The 15,948-nt window shown below is 43.3% G+C and overlaps 1 protein-coding gene across 1 annotated transcript; it reads left to right on the top strand.

The window, feature by feature from the left end:
- Nucleotides 1-1,452: 1,452 nt before the first annotated feature.
- On the top strand, nt 1,453-15,940 carry E2F8 (E2F transcription factor 8). Its single transcript, XM_061203137.1, has 12 exons — nt 1,453-1,519; nt 3,467-3,745; nt 4,092-4,248; nt 5,952-6,266; nt 6,486-6,647; nt 8,313-8,450; nt 9,961-10,164; nt 10,469-10,556; nt 10,800-11,331; nt 14,740-14,872; nt 14,990-15,384; nt 15,758-15,940. The coding sequence occupies exons 1-12, from the start codon at nt 1,505-1,507 to the stop codon at nt 15,938-15,940; spliced, it is 2,601 nt and encodes an 866-aa protein (XP_061059120.1). The 5' UTR covers nt 1,453-1,504.
- The last annotated feature ends 8 nt before the right edge of the window (nt 15,941-15,948 follow it).

Below are 15,948 nucleotides of genomic sequence, written 5' to 3'. Positions count from 1 at the left end.
CTGCTCCTGGACGGTCACGTTCCCTCTGCCCGCCCGCCGGCCCGCCAGTCCCGGTCCCGGCGTTTCCCTCCGGCACCCACCTCAGCGCAGCGTAAGGACCGACTGACTGCCCGACACGCGGGCTCCCGGGCCTGAGCGGGGAAGGGGTGCCGAGGAGTCCCCGCTCAGCCCCCGTCGGCTCCAACCGTGAGGTGAACTGACAGGTCAGCGGGGCGCAGAGGGACGCGGCGCTCGGCCAGCCTGGCACCGGGAGAGGGCTCGGGAAGGCAGCGGCGGCCGTTTCCCGCCTCTCGCTCCTCCCGGGGCAGTGGAGGGAGGAGCTGAGCTCCCGCGCAGAGGGGAGGGGGCGAGCGAGGGGGAGGGGCGGGGTGCTGTGGTTCCGGGCGCGGGTTTGCCCGCGCTCAAGCCCCGCGCTGATAAGGGGCGGCGCCGACCACGGTCCGGCTTTCCGCGCCAAATTTTTAAATCGAAGGCGGAAGGTCCGGACCCGCCCATGGCGCCGCCAACCAATCGCAGGCCCGCGACCAGCACTCTGATTGGTCGGGAATCGTTGCCCTAGAAACCGCGGGGATGCTGTCCGGGAACTGCCTGGCGGGCGGCGCGCGGACTGGGACCGGGGCGGGGGAGGGGCAGTTGGCCTGGCGCTAGGGGAAGTGCGCGGGGCGCGGGAGCCGGTGGCGGCAGGGGGACTGTACCTGGTTGCCTTGCTGAACAAATGCATTCTTCCATGGTAGGGTCCAACATTGTGGCGTGAACTAGCCGCCTGAATAGCGAGTACATAGCGCTTTAAGGAAGCCGCATCTGTAAGGAAGTCTTTTTTTAAAAAAGTCTTAATCATAAGGCGCTCTTTAAATGCCCAGAATACGTTTGGAGCTTAAGGACTGAATTTGTAAGTTACCTATCAAGCTATTTCCCAAGACTTTACTGCTGAGCCTATGCACGTGTGTGTCAAGGGAGAAATTCAGACATCTAGATGCAGACTTTTATCCAGATACTTAGGGTTGTGGCTGCTTAGCCGGAACCTGGGCTCATGCTCTGAGTCCCGAGCTCTGATCTGTGAACAGGTGGGTGCTTGTGCTTGGCTACAGTCCATTCGGTGGGGTCTGGAGAATGGTTTGCCTTCTCTAAAGGTGGGAGAGGGCTGTCACTGGAAATTCTGTGGGTTGCTTGAAGTCTCATGACAGCGGATCGGTTAGCTGAAGAAATCTACAGGCGTTTGATGGAGTTCTCTGCTCCGTGGGGCTGTCTGTGGTCGGGAATAAAATGTAAGTGTCGTTTGTCAGTTTTCTTTAGCCTTTGTTTCAGTAGCCTGTGGCGTCCATGAAGTTATTCTCAACAGATCTACTGCTTTTATTTTTCTTTAACTTTTTCTATGTCCTTTTTTCTTTAAGGATATTAAAATTTTTAATTGGACTACCTGGACTACTTGAACCATCAGGATATTGGGAGGAAATCCAGATTTTTCATTTTTAGAGAAACTCTAAATGTATGAGAAATTTACAGAATGGAGAACGAAAAGGTACCTTTTTAGCTTCAATACTCATCCTTGCAGTTTTAAATGCAACATCATCCTGATTTAGCGCCATAATTTTTCAATATCCAATATCTTAGTAATGCCGCACCCTTTTTTGGTTATCCTTTTTTGGTTAGCCCCTATAAAAACCCAGAAGGAAGGGAAATTTAATTTCTGAAGAGGGGAAAATTACCCAGGATTAATCTTTCTAGTTTTTTATGATTTGGTGGAAATTTCAAAGAGATAAGTAGAGAGAAAAGGTATTTTTAAGAATAATAAAATTTGTTAGTTGCTTTATGATATTTCTGAGAATTCTTGAACAATAGGAATTCAGAAAGGGCATTTGACATGATTTGAGATTGGATTTCCTGTTAAGATAATTTTCTACCAAACCACCAGTTTCTTTTAACTATAGGGGACACTGTCAGTGGGGGGTATCTTGATTAATGTCCAAATACTGATAGGTTAAAAAAAAATGAAATATGCAAATTTCCTAAAAGTTTTAGATAGTCGTCAAATAAGAGAATTGCTGTTGCTTCTGACGGTCAGAGGCAAAGGACAGCAGCCCTGAGAAAAATCCCCTTCTTGGATCATCATCTCTCAAGTACACCATCAGGGGAGGGTCTCCCCCCTTGGGTCCATCACACGGACTTCCATGTAAGGGCACCATAGTTGGATGGAGGAGATTCAGATTCAAGTCCTGTGTGACCTCTCTCAGCCTGGGTGTCCTCTTCTGTAGAATAGGACTACAGGATTGGATGAAAACACAAATGGAAAAGCACTTGATAAATCCTAAAGAGTCACAGACATATAAAATAGTCCCATTAATCTTTGTTCCTAAAGTCACTGAAGAATTAGTGAGCCTCTATTCTTTCGCTTATTGCCATCCTAAGCATTTTCTTATAGATACAGATGTATTCTCAGTGTTTCCATTAAAACAGAACAGTTAATGCATAGCAGTGCAAGAGCGGGATTGACTGGTCATTGTACACTGTAAATTGTAGACAAACATCTTTTGTTGTTGCTGTTAATAAAAACATGATAATAAACATCCTATTTTAAAAATAAAAATAAAATAGATACAGGTGGTAGGAATGTGTGAAGTCACCAGTGGCCAAAAGTAGAAGAAACGTAGTCTCCATCAGTCTTAAGTATGAACTGCTGTTAATGTACCCCCTTGTTTCTCAGTGGCAGTCCAGCCTCTGCCAGGAACCAGTTTTGTGGTCTTAGGTAACTTATTTTACTTCTCTGGGTTCCATTTTCTCCATCTGTAAAGTGAAAAGGTTAAATATTCAAAGAGCAGACTTTTCTGGTCGGAAATGCTGCTCGTAGGCACTCTGGATTTTGCTCCCCAGTGGATTTTGCCAACAAGTCTGACCATATGCTAGCCCTCACCCTTGTTTCCTTGGCTCTCTGACTTTTCTTCATCAGTGGTATTTTATTGAGTAGCCACTGCATGCAGTCATTGTGCTAGATACACAGATGAATGGGATATGGTTTCTGCCATGGAGACCTTTACTTATTACAGTGTCATAAGTCAAAGTCACTCCGAGGAGTTTGGGATCACTTAAATTCTCAGTCCTATTAAGGGAAGCTAAGTGAAAGGTATATGGGAATGCTCAATCTTTGCAACTCTTCTCTAAATCTAAAGTTATTTCAAAATAAAATTTTTTAAAATTGTAAGTCTTAAAGTTTTCTTTTTAAATTCTTGGAACATAAGATGAAAAGTTTAAGTCCATGCTTTGTTGAAAAGTTAAAAATGGGAAATTTAGCTATTAGAATGGACAAGTGTCAAAGTGATCATTGGAATATAGTCACTAATTTAATCAACTCGACAACCTCACTAGGCATTTTTTCCTTAGCACTATTCTATTTATACAATTTCTAGAGTCAAAAGCTATCTGATAAATCCTTTTTTACAGTGGATTTAATAATTTACTTGTTTTGAACCAGGAAAATCTCTTTTTCGAGCCACATAAAAGGGGACTGGTGAAAACACCTCTGAAAGAATCCACCGCAGCAAATATAGTGTTGGCGGAGATCCAACCTGACTTTGGCCCTTTAACCACACCCACCAAGCCCAAGGAGATCTCCCAGGGAGAACCGTGGACACCAACAGCCAACCTAAAAATGCTAATCAGTGCCGTGAGCCCAGAGATCCGCTACAGAGATCAGAAAAGGGGTTTGTTTGACAACGGAAATGGATTACCTGAGGCCAGAGATTGTTTACATGTAGGTTTTCAGAGGCCTGGGTGGAGACTGGGGGATTTGGGGAGCGGGGGTCGGGGGAGCAGTGTGAAGCTGTTGCAGAAGCACTAGCAATGTAAAGCATCACCCCCCTCAGAGCCCTGGAGGGGTTTGGACCCCATCAAATACAGCCCTGGGAATTCTGAACCTGTGACTTACTTATGAACTTCTTCCCTTTCAGATCTGTCAAGCAACTTATCCTGGCTCCACACCTTTTCTTTCCAATTTTGTAGCTATTGAAGCAAACCATGTGTATAAGTGTTAGACATTGAGCGCAGATGCCCCCAGTAAATCTTTACGAATAAGACATTATTTACATCTTTCTTTGTAGGAACACTTATCTGGAGACGAATATGAGAAATCCCAACCCAGTCGAAAAGAGAAAAGTTTAGGATTGTTGTGTCATAAGTTCTTAGCTCGATATCCCAACTATCCCAACCCTGCTGTGAATAACGACATCTGTCTTGATGAAGTAGCCGAGGAACTTAGTAAGTATGCAAAGAGCTCACCGAAATGGTTAATCATTAAAGGGACTTCATAGACTTACTCCTTCAGACCCACGCTCATCTAGCCAGTGTTTGTAATGACACAAGGCCACACAGAAGTTATCCATCTGTAAAGCCCTATTAATTTAAGAATAACCGCATATAGTTTCCAGTCTCAGTTAAGTCTTAAAACAGAAGCAGAAAATCACAATGGAGATTGCTCTGACTGCATTTCGAAAGCTCTGAAGCTTTAAAGGGAGGCACCATTGTTCTATGACTTGTTTCATAAACAGCTACAACTCTGAACTTGGGTCTTGTTTCTCACTGTGGAGCCAGGCTGTGGAATGGTTTCTTCACAGTTTACAATGAGGATCGGCCTCTGGGCATGGGAGCAGGGCTTTAGCCCCCCCTGCCATTCAGCACTACTCTGAGAACCAGTGCATTTTCTGAATGTTTTGTGTTTGCCAAAAGTTACTGTGTTCCCCTGCCCCCTTTCGCTCCTCTCTTCATGGACTCAAACCTAGTTACAGCTAAAAAGGAGTCTGTGGCAAACTTGGTATACCTTTGGAGTCATGAAAATACTATAATCTGAATCTGTGAAGAGATATACAGGATATTTTAATATATAGCTATCACCCCAGGAAGAAAGTTTTGTCCTTCTCATACATGTTTATACATATCAACTTTATTTCATATTTTAAGAATATGCCATTTAGATTCATCTCTTCACATACACTTCATTGTAGCTATGGAGGATGTACCCTTTAATTCAGCAGGTATCTACTGATCACCTAGTATGTGCCAGGCATTGTTGTAGCAGCTGGGATGACATTGGTGAACAGAAAGACAAAATCCCTGCTCCTGTGGAACCTGCTTTCTAGTGGGGGCAATAGATAATATGCAAAGGACATAATAAGTAAGTAATTATGATATATGTTAGAAGGTAATATGTGCTATGGAAAAAAGAAAATGTAGACCAAGGTAGAGGGGGATCCGGAGTGCTAGGGGTGTGCTTTGCAATTTGAAATTTAATTTTAAATGAAGTGGTCAGGTCAGGCCTTGTTAAGAGGGTGACATCCGAGCAAGGACTCAAAAGAATCGAGGTGGGGAGCTATGAGGACATCTGGGAGAGGGAATCCAGCCAGAAGGAGCAGCCCAGCACAAAGGCCCTCAGGCAAGGGCATATCTGGCAAGTTCCAGAACAGCAAGGAATCTCAGCACCTTGTACCTATCATATGACAGCTGTATATATGTGTGTGTGTGTGTGTGTGTGTGTGTGTGTGTGTTGGGAACTAATATAAGAAATGGAGTGTAGAGTGTGGGATTTAGAGAACTGAAGACTTGATTTTGCCACTTACTGGCTCTGTGCCTTGAGGTGAACAGCTTAGCCAGCCTGAGCCTCTATCTCCTCATCATTAAAGTGTGGATAATAATGCCTACCTCACAAGTTTAGGGTAAAAATGTCCTAAACCTGTATGGCGCAGTGGAAGCCCTCAATAAATGTCACCTTTCTAATTCATATTAACTATTTGTGCCCTTGGAGAGCAGGGACATGCCTTTCTCATCTTCACACTCTTTGTTGAGCATAAATAAAGTTATATAATCCAGAACCTACTGACTAGTAATCCCTGGAAGGAAAAGGTATTCAATTCTATCCACATTACAAAACCTGATCCTAGTAAGGTACAACTGCTCGTTCTTTGCAGATGTTGAGCGCCGACGCATTTACGATATCGTCAACGTCCTAGAGAGTCTGCACATGGTGAGCCGGCTTGCCAAAAACAGGTACACCTGGCACGGCCGACACAACCTCAACCAAACTCTTGGGACTTTGAAGAGCGTCGGGGAAGAGAACAAGTACGCCGAGCAGATTATGATGATCAAAAAGAAAGAATATGAACAAGAGTTTGACTTTAGTAAGAGTTACCGTATAGAGGATCCGATCATCAAATCAAACACTGGCCAAAATGGACACCCAGACATGTGTTTTGTCGAACTCCCTGGAGTGGAATTTCGGGCAGGTGAGAGCTGCTGTTGAAAAGCTCAGGCGGCAGAGCACCTCTGGGAGGTCTAAAGAAGAGGTTCCTTAGGGAACCACGCTCAAAGCTACTGCTGCCTTTAATGTGAAAATGCTGCACATCAACCGTGGGATCAGGTTGTGGTATTTTTAGCCTGGTTACTTTAGAAAGCACTTGTCCCTTCATGAATTTTAATTCTCTAATCCTCTTCCTTCTCCAAAGCCTCTGTAAACAGCCGCAAAGACAAGTCTTTAAGAGTGATGAGCCAGAAATTTGTGATGCTATTTTTGGTGTCAACGCCTCAGATAGTAAGCCTGGAAATTGCTGCCAAGATTTTAATTGGGGAGGACCATGTGGAAGATTTGGATAAAAGCAAGTTTAAAAGTAAGTGGCACGACTGCCATGGACTTTTGGACCTACTCTTAAATAATAAAATCTCGGTTATTAACTGATTTCCAAATACATTTGTTATATAAACAGATCATATCTAGTTAGGCTTTTGTATCTTCACTTCTCCCCAGAAGCCATGATGATACTGCTTTAGCTGACTTGTAGGATTCAAAGATACGTATATAATTACTCTTATCTGACACTTTGGCTTACACAGTTCCTTAAATGTTACCTCCTTTGTTACTGTAACATTGTCTCCATTTTACACATGTAGAATCTGTACTGTCTGAAATCTAAATGAGCAGTAAATTGTAAAGTGGGACTGGTACCCAGGTCTCTGCTCTTTCCACTGACTCTCATATCTGAGGGTGAAAGTAACTTCTAACACTGTCCCCAGAAGTGAACTGCAGCACAGTTGGTTCGCCATTTTGAAAGTGGTTTTAGCCAGAATATCTGCTCTAAGTTGGAAAGAGACCGTAGATTGGGTCCCTAACACAGCTCTACCCTTGCCTCTAGAACAGACTTTGCAGGAACCCCCTCAAAGAGGAGTAGAGAGAGAGTGTGGAAAGGAGTGCTCAGCAGACACCTGAGGGCATTAGCGACCTCCAAGTAGGGCATGAGGCTGGCCTGGACATGGGTCATTCGGGGGACCCGGCTGACTGGTGAGGAAGAGCTGCCCCGAGCCACAGCAGAGGCTGGGGGAATGCCTGGGAGCTACCACACAGATCCCTTCCCATCCCTGTGAAGCTGTACTGGTGAAGTATATTAAAAGTATATGAAAGTATATTCATACATCTCCAGTGTCTCTATAAAGACAAAATGAATAGAGATTAAGGCAATAATGCTGGCAATGGGCTTGGGAGATCTGTCATCTCAAAAAACACATCCCGATACTACCGATGGGCTGCCCGCTTTCTCTGAGCCACCAGACAGTTTTCAGCTCCCCATTTCACTGGTTAGTCACAGCCCTGGAAACTATTCCAGGAACTACAGATGTGTAATTTCCTGAATCCCCCGGGAATTCAGAACCTTCTGGCATGGCTATGAAAGAGGGGCTCCATTTGTAACTTTGTACTGTCAAGCTGAAGTAAAGGCAGACTTTTTGTAGCAAAACTTTTCAAGATATGTAAGGTTTATAGAATTAACAAATCTCTGCTTTTCATATTACATATGGACAGTATGAAAATTTATAAATTTTGATGGGCTATAGAATATTCCATGCTTATGTTATTAAATAAATCTTTTTATAAACTATCACAAGCAGGAAAGCAATACATTTATCATCGATGCTGTATTTCTATTTGTTCATAATCCTGAATCCTCACTAGGAGATGCCCAGCAATGGTAAATTTTTATTAGAAAATCTGTAACATGATTCCCAATAGGGTGATCTCATTGAGTCACTTTTCCTTTTCCAACATGTACTTTTGTCATTTCAAAATTCAGTATCATCAGTAACTGCGTCTTTTCAATATTTAAAACTATTTTTTGTTGTTTTAATTAAAGCAGTGTCACTAGCATAACTTAAGAAGAGTCACATTTTTCTCTGACATTGATAGTTAGGATAGCTCTTTGAATGTACATGAAGTCCTTATGAAGCAAAGTCCTTTGATCTTTCATTATTCCATTAAGAGATGTATACACTTTTTTTCCCCCCAGCAAAAATTAGGAGGTTGTATGATATAGCTAATGTTCTGAGTAGCCTGGATCTTATCAAGAAAGTTCATGTTACAGAGGAAAGAGGCCGAAAACCAGCTTTTAAATGGACAGGCCCAGAAATCAGTCCAAATTCCAGTGGTATGTATTTGTTTTCTTTCATTCATTGCTTCATTATTTTGAATTAACGCACATTTGGAGATATTCCCCCTTTCCCTTCCTACCCACACTCCCACATGTAAAGAACATATATAAGTGATTGAAATGACAATTAAAGATGAGTACCGATATGGAAAATTTAGCTCTTGGCTTCATCAGCAGCACAAGGTCCATAACAACTGCACACCTTGTGCAGGAGGTAGAATCTGTATGTGAAAGGATTTGAGAAAGTTGAAAGCATCACGAAGCATAAGATACTACTGCTGTCATTATTATGCTGTTCAGTGACCATAACAGAGTCTGTGCACATGGAGAATATGAAGTGAATTCATTCCAGTATCAATATTCTAGTCTCCATCTCAACTCTGGGATTCTGACATTTTGCGTTCCACCAAGATCCCCACACAGAAGTGCTGGAAGGTGGGAAGAACATGGGCTGTAGAAGCAGAGGGAGGCTTAGGTTCCAGTCCCAGCTCTGATACTTATCAGCCTTGTGGCCTTGGGCAGGTTACTTCTCCAAGACTGTTTCCTCACCCGCAAGTGGGAAGAATAGTGGCACCTTCGCAAGGTTATTGTGATTTTGGATATAACTACAGAGAGAGGTCCTTTGGTACAGGGATTCACAGTGTAGGCTCTGGGCTAGACTGATCGGGTTCATATCCCAGGCCCACATTCTACAAGCTAAGAGACCGTGAGTCAGTTAATGTCTGAAATGTCTCTGAAATGGGGATGCATTTCCTGAGAAGTACCTACCCAAGTTGTGGAGAGTGTCTTAGCCTGTTCAGGCTGCCATAGCAGAGTACCATCAACTGGGTGGCTTTTAAACAACAGACATTTACTTCTCACAGTTCTAGAGGCTAGGAAGTCCAAAATCAAGGCACCAGCAGATTCAGTGTTAGGTGAGGACCTGCTTTCTAGACAGCCGTCTTTTCATTGTAACCTCAGGTGGTGGAAGGGACTAGGGAGCTCTGTGGGGTCTCTTTTGTAAGAGCACTAATCCTATGCAAGAAGGCTCCGCCCTCATGAGCATCTCGCAAAGGCCCCACCTCCCAGTACCATCATATTGGGCATTAGGTTTCAGCATATGAATTTGGTGGGTGGGGGAGTGGGGAGGGACACAAACATTCACTCCATAGCAGTGAGGGTCACCATATTTCATCAGATTAAGTCTCCACTGATTCTGAGATGCACAATGTTTTATATATCAATAAGAAAGAAAAATCAGTAACAGTCACACTATAGCACACCACTGGTTATAAGATACAACGGCTTTCAGAGATGTTAAAGTGTGAAATATTATCTCAGAATTTATTTAATAAGATAAACAAGGTTTTGTAGGTGAAGCCCTTAAAGCGGTATCTGGCACATAGTAGGTGCTCTATTAACTGTGGCCAGTTTAATTCCTAAAATCATTTTAGAATCACACTCTGACCTCATACCCCAGAAGGAGGCCGAACCAACCGTGTATTAACACTGCCCTTTCCTGTTTCAGGTCTTGGCCCAGTGCTTCCTTTTGCTGCCTCTGATTTGGAAGGGAGGCGGTCTTCTAAAGAGAACTGTGCCAAAAACCTCTTTTCCACACGTGGGAAACCAAACTTCACTCGACACCCATCTCTCATCAAACTGGTAAAGAGCATAGAAAGTGATCGGAGAAAGATAAATTCTGCTCCCAATAGCCCTATCAAAACCAACAAAGGTATGTTTACAATCATGTCAGGGTTCTGCTCGGAAGAATTCCTTTTTATCTGACTTTTTAGCTTACTTGATCCCGCGGGACTTGCTAGAGAATTGTTTCAACTTCCATAGTCCCAAACCCACTTGAAGCCTAACTATATATGAATTAAAGGATAAAAAGTGATTTGTGGGGTTTATTGTTTAATTGCTGGGTGATTTTGGGGGGCGGTGCATGTTCCTTTGACCTCAGTGATGTTTCATCTGTGTGAACATGTATTCTTTTGCTTTGACCAATCCTCTCCCCCACCTTCTTTTTATTTTACCAGCTGAGAGTTCTCAGAATTCTGTGCCTTTCCCAAGTAAAATGGCTCAGCTCGCAGCTATTTGCAAAATGCAGTTAGAAGAGCAATCAAGGTAGGCAACGCTCTTTAGTAACAGGATGCATTACTTTACGTTGCATCCTTAGGATTACTTATTTTACATAAGAATAGGCACTAGCCTTGGCAACTGGTGAGAGAATCTTTTCTATACGGAATCATTACAGAAACTATCTGCTAGTTTCATAAAAGCATAGCTTCAATCTGGGGCAATCTAAAGTGGTAGAACATTTTAGAGAACATGTTTCCATTGTACCATGTTTTAAATCTTGTCTTTTAGTGACCCCAGAAAGAAAGTGAAAGTACAACTGGCAAGATCTGGGCACTGCAAACCAGTGGCCCCTCTGGACACTCCAGCAAATGCTGAGCTAGAGATGACAGCACCGTCCCTCATCCAGCCCCTGGGGGTGGTCCCCCTCATCCCCAGCCCATTGTCATCGGCAGTGCCCGTGATCCTACCTCAGGCCCCTTCGGGCCCATCATATGCCATCTACCTGCAGCCTGCCCAGGCCCAAACGATGACGCCGCCCCAAGGCCTGAGCCCCACGGTCTGCCCCACGCCCTCTTCTAACGCTAAGAGATCAAAAGGTTCCACCGATACCACCACAGAGAATGCAGCCAATGATGCACCAAAGTCCAGTGCCTCCGCCAGGCCTGGAAGCTTGCTGCCAGGGCTGGAGCGACAAGGTACAAAGAACCGAGACAGGGAGCCTGCTGGAGAAAGAGGCTCAAAGAGGGCAAGCATGCTCGAGGACAGTGGTTCCAAAAAGAAATTTAAAGAAGACCTAAAAGGACTTGAAAATGTCTCCACAGTAAGTACAGCCTTGAACTGTGCGAAGCTTTAGGAGCTCCCCAGTTGATTAGGAGAGAATCTGGTGGCTTGTGAAATTTACCAGAGCGAAGAGCAGTCTCTCAGAAAACAGGGAACTGTTCCTTAGCATCCCATAATCCAAACAAGGCCTCAGACAGCTAATCCCCTTACTGGGATGATGGCAGGGACATTTTTAACCTTTGGAGGAAGGGATTATTTGCTCTCTTTTTAAAGCACCGTGGGTGGTTGTCCTTAAGTCCATTTCTCTGTCACACACTGGAATGCAAACACCTGCCATGAAAGTCTTAAATAATTTACAAGCAGCCGTGACCCCAAATGAATGGATGGACACATAGGGTCCCTTTAACTCCTGCTTTCTGAGTCATTACTTGATGTTTGTTTGATGTCATGTAACTGGCATCTGTTGCCTAGAAGAGAAATTGTTCCCCCTGTTTTTACTTTCTACCTAAAATTTAAACCAAAATTTCTATTTTGTGCAAATAGAAAAATCAAACTTAGCTTGGCTAATTTTAGGTATATTTGATGCATTGGTTTCTAGAGATTTTGATGTTCTAGACAATTTTTTTCCTAGATGGAGTTTTATTCAGGAAGGAATGAACATTTATTGGATGCCTACCCACATACCATACAGCAGAAGTATTAGGCACTTTTACATACATTATCTCGTTTTCCTCCCTTAGGACAATTATATATGAGAGACAGCATCACCAAATAAACAAACACCACTAAACGTGGAAGCAGAAGTTAATCTCTCATTTTGTCCCTGCTGTGAATTCAAGTTATTTTACTTCCCTTCATCTTGTTTTTCCACATCTATAAAGAATTTGTTCTGCCAGTTTTTCCTGATCGTCTATTGGGTGTAAAGAGAATGTGCTTTGGATCAAACCTGTGCTCTGGATCAAACCAAACCCAGCACCTGCCTTTGGGGGTGGTTGCTTTCCAGCACTTGCCCCAGGGCCATATTACAGTTTTTGTGAGGTTAAGTGCATTTATTACATGATGTTTTACATAAAGGGGTTTGTGGTCCTTTTAAGGCACCGTAGAAGCTGAAGGGTATTATCTGTAACTGTTGTTATTAAGGAGGCTTTAGAGTTTGTCAAATCTTCCCTGAGGATGGCCTCATGGTAACCATTCAAAACATCCATTATCTTAGCATAGTATCATTTTGCATCTAATATCCATGCTAGGGGGAAAATCACAAGGCTTCAGCTTGATTTGATTTTCTGGGAGGTCCATAATCTCTTTGAGCCAATGGGTATGATTTAATAATGGTCTCCTGTTGCTCACTTAGTTATTCAGGATTAGGGTTTTCACTGGATAGATTTTTCACGTCCCCTGCTTCTTTTTTCATCTCTGACTTCATTTTGACCATTTCTTTTTAGCACGGACTGAGCAGGACAAAGAAAGTGAGAGATTCGTGTGTTAATTCATTCAACAAACATTTACTGAGAATCTACACTTCTAGGGGTGGAGAGAAGACAGTATACAAATAAACACAAACATATCAGGTAGTGAATGATAAGAAATATGGTGAAAATAAAACAGGATAGTGTCATAGGAAGAGGGGTAAGAGTGGTAATGTAGGCTCAATGAGAAGATGTGCAAGTTGAAATATGTCAAATTCTTTCATCCTGCTACTTTAATAGTTCTAATTTGTTTTAAAAAAAGGAATTGGCATTATAGGTGAACAAATTTTGCGATGAATATAGTTTGTAGGAAATGGAAAAATAATTATTATTAGAGTATTATAGGTCTTGCTGGAGATTTGAAAAGAGTTAAACCGGCAACCAGAAAAACTCGTACCATGAGAGAGTACGATTAAAGATAGCAATGAGCAGCTATTTGTAAAACACCTAAATCTACCCCTTAAAAATTCTTCTTTGCTGCAGTCTTTAAGGAACCTACTAGTAAAGATATTGAATAGAACTAAGCATCTAAGAAACAAAATTGAAAGTCTGTGGTACCCTTTAGCATTGTGGATTCTGACCAGACCTATCAACAGCTAGATCAAAGTATAGACTGTTGTTTTGACAATGGCGAGAAGAAAGATCCGGAGGAAGATAAAAGGAGGGCCCCTAGTTTACAAGAGCTGCTTTTTTGCTTTTACCAGTCCTGCTCCTGGTAAGACTGAGCAGACTTTTCAGGCGGCTCAGCCACCCATGTAGGCGCTCTCTGTTTGGAAAAGTACAATGATCAGCAGGCATGGTGCAGACACACACAACCCAACACTCTGGCCATTTCGGTTCGGAATGTAACTTTATTCCCTAAAGCTTTTGCTGCATGACAGTTGGGCATCTAATATGAATTAATCAGTTCTCTTTTTTATCTGTAATTTTTGAACCCTGGTGCCCTGCCCTTTCATTTGTATATTATAAGGGTGTTTGTTTGGTATCATTTGAACCTAAAGTACTAGGGAACAAAATCTATAGTTGTATAATTCCTTTGCTCTAAATCAGGAGTCAGCAAACTTTTTCTGTAAAGGACCAGATAGTAAATGTTTTTGGCTTTGTGCGCCATATGGTCTCTGTTGCACCTATTCACTCTGCCATTGTTAAAAAAAAAAAAAAGGAATGCATCTGTAGACAATACATAAATGAATGGGCATGGCTATGTTCCAATACAATTTTATTTACAAAAACAGCCAGGAGGCTGTATTTTTGGCCTATGGTTTGGCGTTCCCTTTCTGTAAATCAACATTTCTTAAAATGTTTTCCTTAAATACCAATACTACCAAAAATTTAGTTGCTGAATAACCTAGGAAATGTTACATGATGCCCCCTTGGAGAACAATGCATGCCATCATAAAAGTCCCTTAGAAATTCTGTCATAAAGACCGTTTTCCTTTGTTTAATTCAGAATTTGCCAAACGTATTTGACTATGATTCGCAGAGTGCCTGCTTGCATCCCATAGGACTAGAGTCCCTCAGAATATTCTTGGGAAATACCATCCCACAGAATTCAAGGACAATCAGATAATAACACAGCAGTGCCTTTACGGTGTCCAGCTGCATTAAACTTGTTCTGACAGTACCACATCATACCAAGAAGTCTGGTAGCAGGACTTAGGGCGTCAGTGGTGGGGGTCAGGGGGGATGTGCTGGGTAAATCCTGCCCTTAAGCAGGTTCAGTGCTAGCTTTAGGACACTTCCTAAGACCACAGATGGCATTTAAGAAACACATGGTTTGTATTATTCAGGACAAACGTTGGAATGGGAAGGAGGGCTATTGTCTTCAAGGAGCCATTATAGCTGGCCTGTCCGTGGCCCATACCACTGGAGGCTTTAGTATGATGAGAGAACCACCAAGGGATACTAGTCCCAGAAGAGGCGCTTGGCCATTTTCCTTCCGTATTTGTGTGTAAAATAAACGCTTCCTCCTTGTTTTCTAGACCTTGTTCCCATCAGGATACCTAATCCCTCTCACCCAGTGCTCAACCCTGGGGGCAGAGTCCATTTTGTCTAGTAAAGAAAGCTCAGGTACACTTTCCCCAAACCACAGGATCTACAGCTCCCCGATTGCAGGTGAGTGTACGTAAAACACTGTTCAAATGTGGGTCATTCTCAAGTTCACTCAAGCCTTGTATGCTTCTCGGACAAATGCCTGTGCTTTTAAGATATTCTCCCCCCTTTTCTTTCCAGGTGTTATTCCAGTGACATCATCCGAACTCACTGCTGTTAATTTTCCCTCTTTTCATGTAACACCTTTGAAGCTAATGGTCTCACCAACTTCCGTGGCAGCCGTCCCTGTCGGGAACAGCCCGGCTCTCACTTCGAGCCACCCCGTTCCCGTCCAGAACCCGAGCTCAGCCGTTGTAAACTTCACTCTGCAGCACTTGGGCCTCATCTCCCCCGGTGTGCAGGTGTCTGCTAGCCCCGGGCCTGGAACCGTTCCTGTGTCTCCAAGAATAGAGGCTGTTAGTGTCACACCAGAAAATGCAGGCACCCAGCAAGGAAGGGCCACCAAGTACGACGTATCAGTCCTGGGCCAGAACCAAACAAATGGACAATCAGTTGCAGTGACAGGGGCACAACAGGTAAGAGTATTTCCATTTATTATTTTTCCTTAGGTTATTGAGTCCCCAGTATCAACATCATGGGAGACTCACATTTGCTTTTCTCCTTTGGGAAAAGGAAAGGATGGGAGAGTGAGGAGATTAAAGGCCTGCCTTCCTTCCAAACCCAGGAAGAGTGCCCAAGGAGTCCATTCTATGGGGTTACCATGAGCTTTTTGTCTCACCTCAGCAAAAATAATTGAGAACATGAAACTCAGGCAGGCTCAGCCGGCAGATTTCAGGGCATGTGAGGTTCCCATCATATGACGTGTCCCTCCAGTACAGTTTTCTAAGGTTGCCAGGTGTACCTGTCTGCGTGGGTTTGACTCTTCTCCATTCTTCTCTTTCCAATCAGCCTGTTCCTGTGACACCCAAAGGGTCCCAATTAGTGGCTGAAAGCTTCTTCCGTACCCCAGGTGGACCAACGAAGCCGGCAGGCTCCTCCTGCATGGATTTCGATGGTGCTAATAACACCTCCATAGGAACTCTCTTTGTCCCACAGCGAAAACTGGAAGTCTCAACAGAGGATGTCCATTAATTGACAGA

Source organism: Eubalaena glacialis, chromosome 10, assembly GCF_028564815.1.
Source record: "Eubalaena glacialis isolate mEubGla1 chromosome 10, mEubGla1.1.hap2.+ XY, whole genome shotgun sequence".
Lineage (NCBI taxonomy): Eukaryota > Metazoa > Chordata > Mammalia > Artiodactyla > Balaenidae > Eubalaena > Eubalaena glacialis.
Note: the sequence above shows the minus strand (reverse complement) of the source record. Positions and strands in the feature narration are given on the sequence as shown.

Coding starts and splice junctions, on each gene's coding strand:
- E2F8 (XM_061203137.1), top strand. Junction 6,648..8,312: donor GGATAAAAGCAAGTTTAAAA/GTAAGTGGCACG, acceptor TTTTCCCCCCAG/CAAAAATTAGGAGGTTGTAT. Junction 10,557..10,799: donor CAGTTAGAAGAGCAATCAAG/GTAGGCAACGCT, acceptor CTTGTCTTTTAG/TGACCCCAGAAAGAAAGTGA.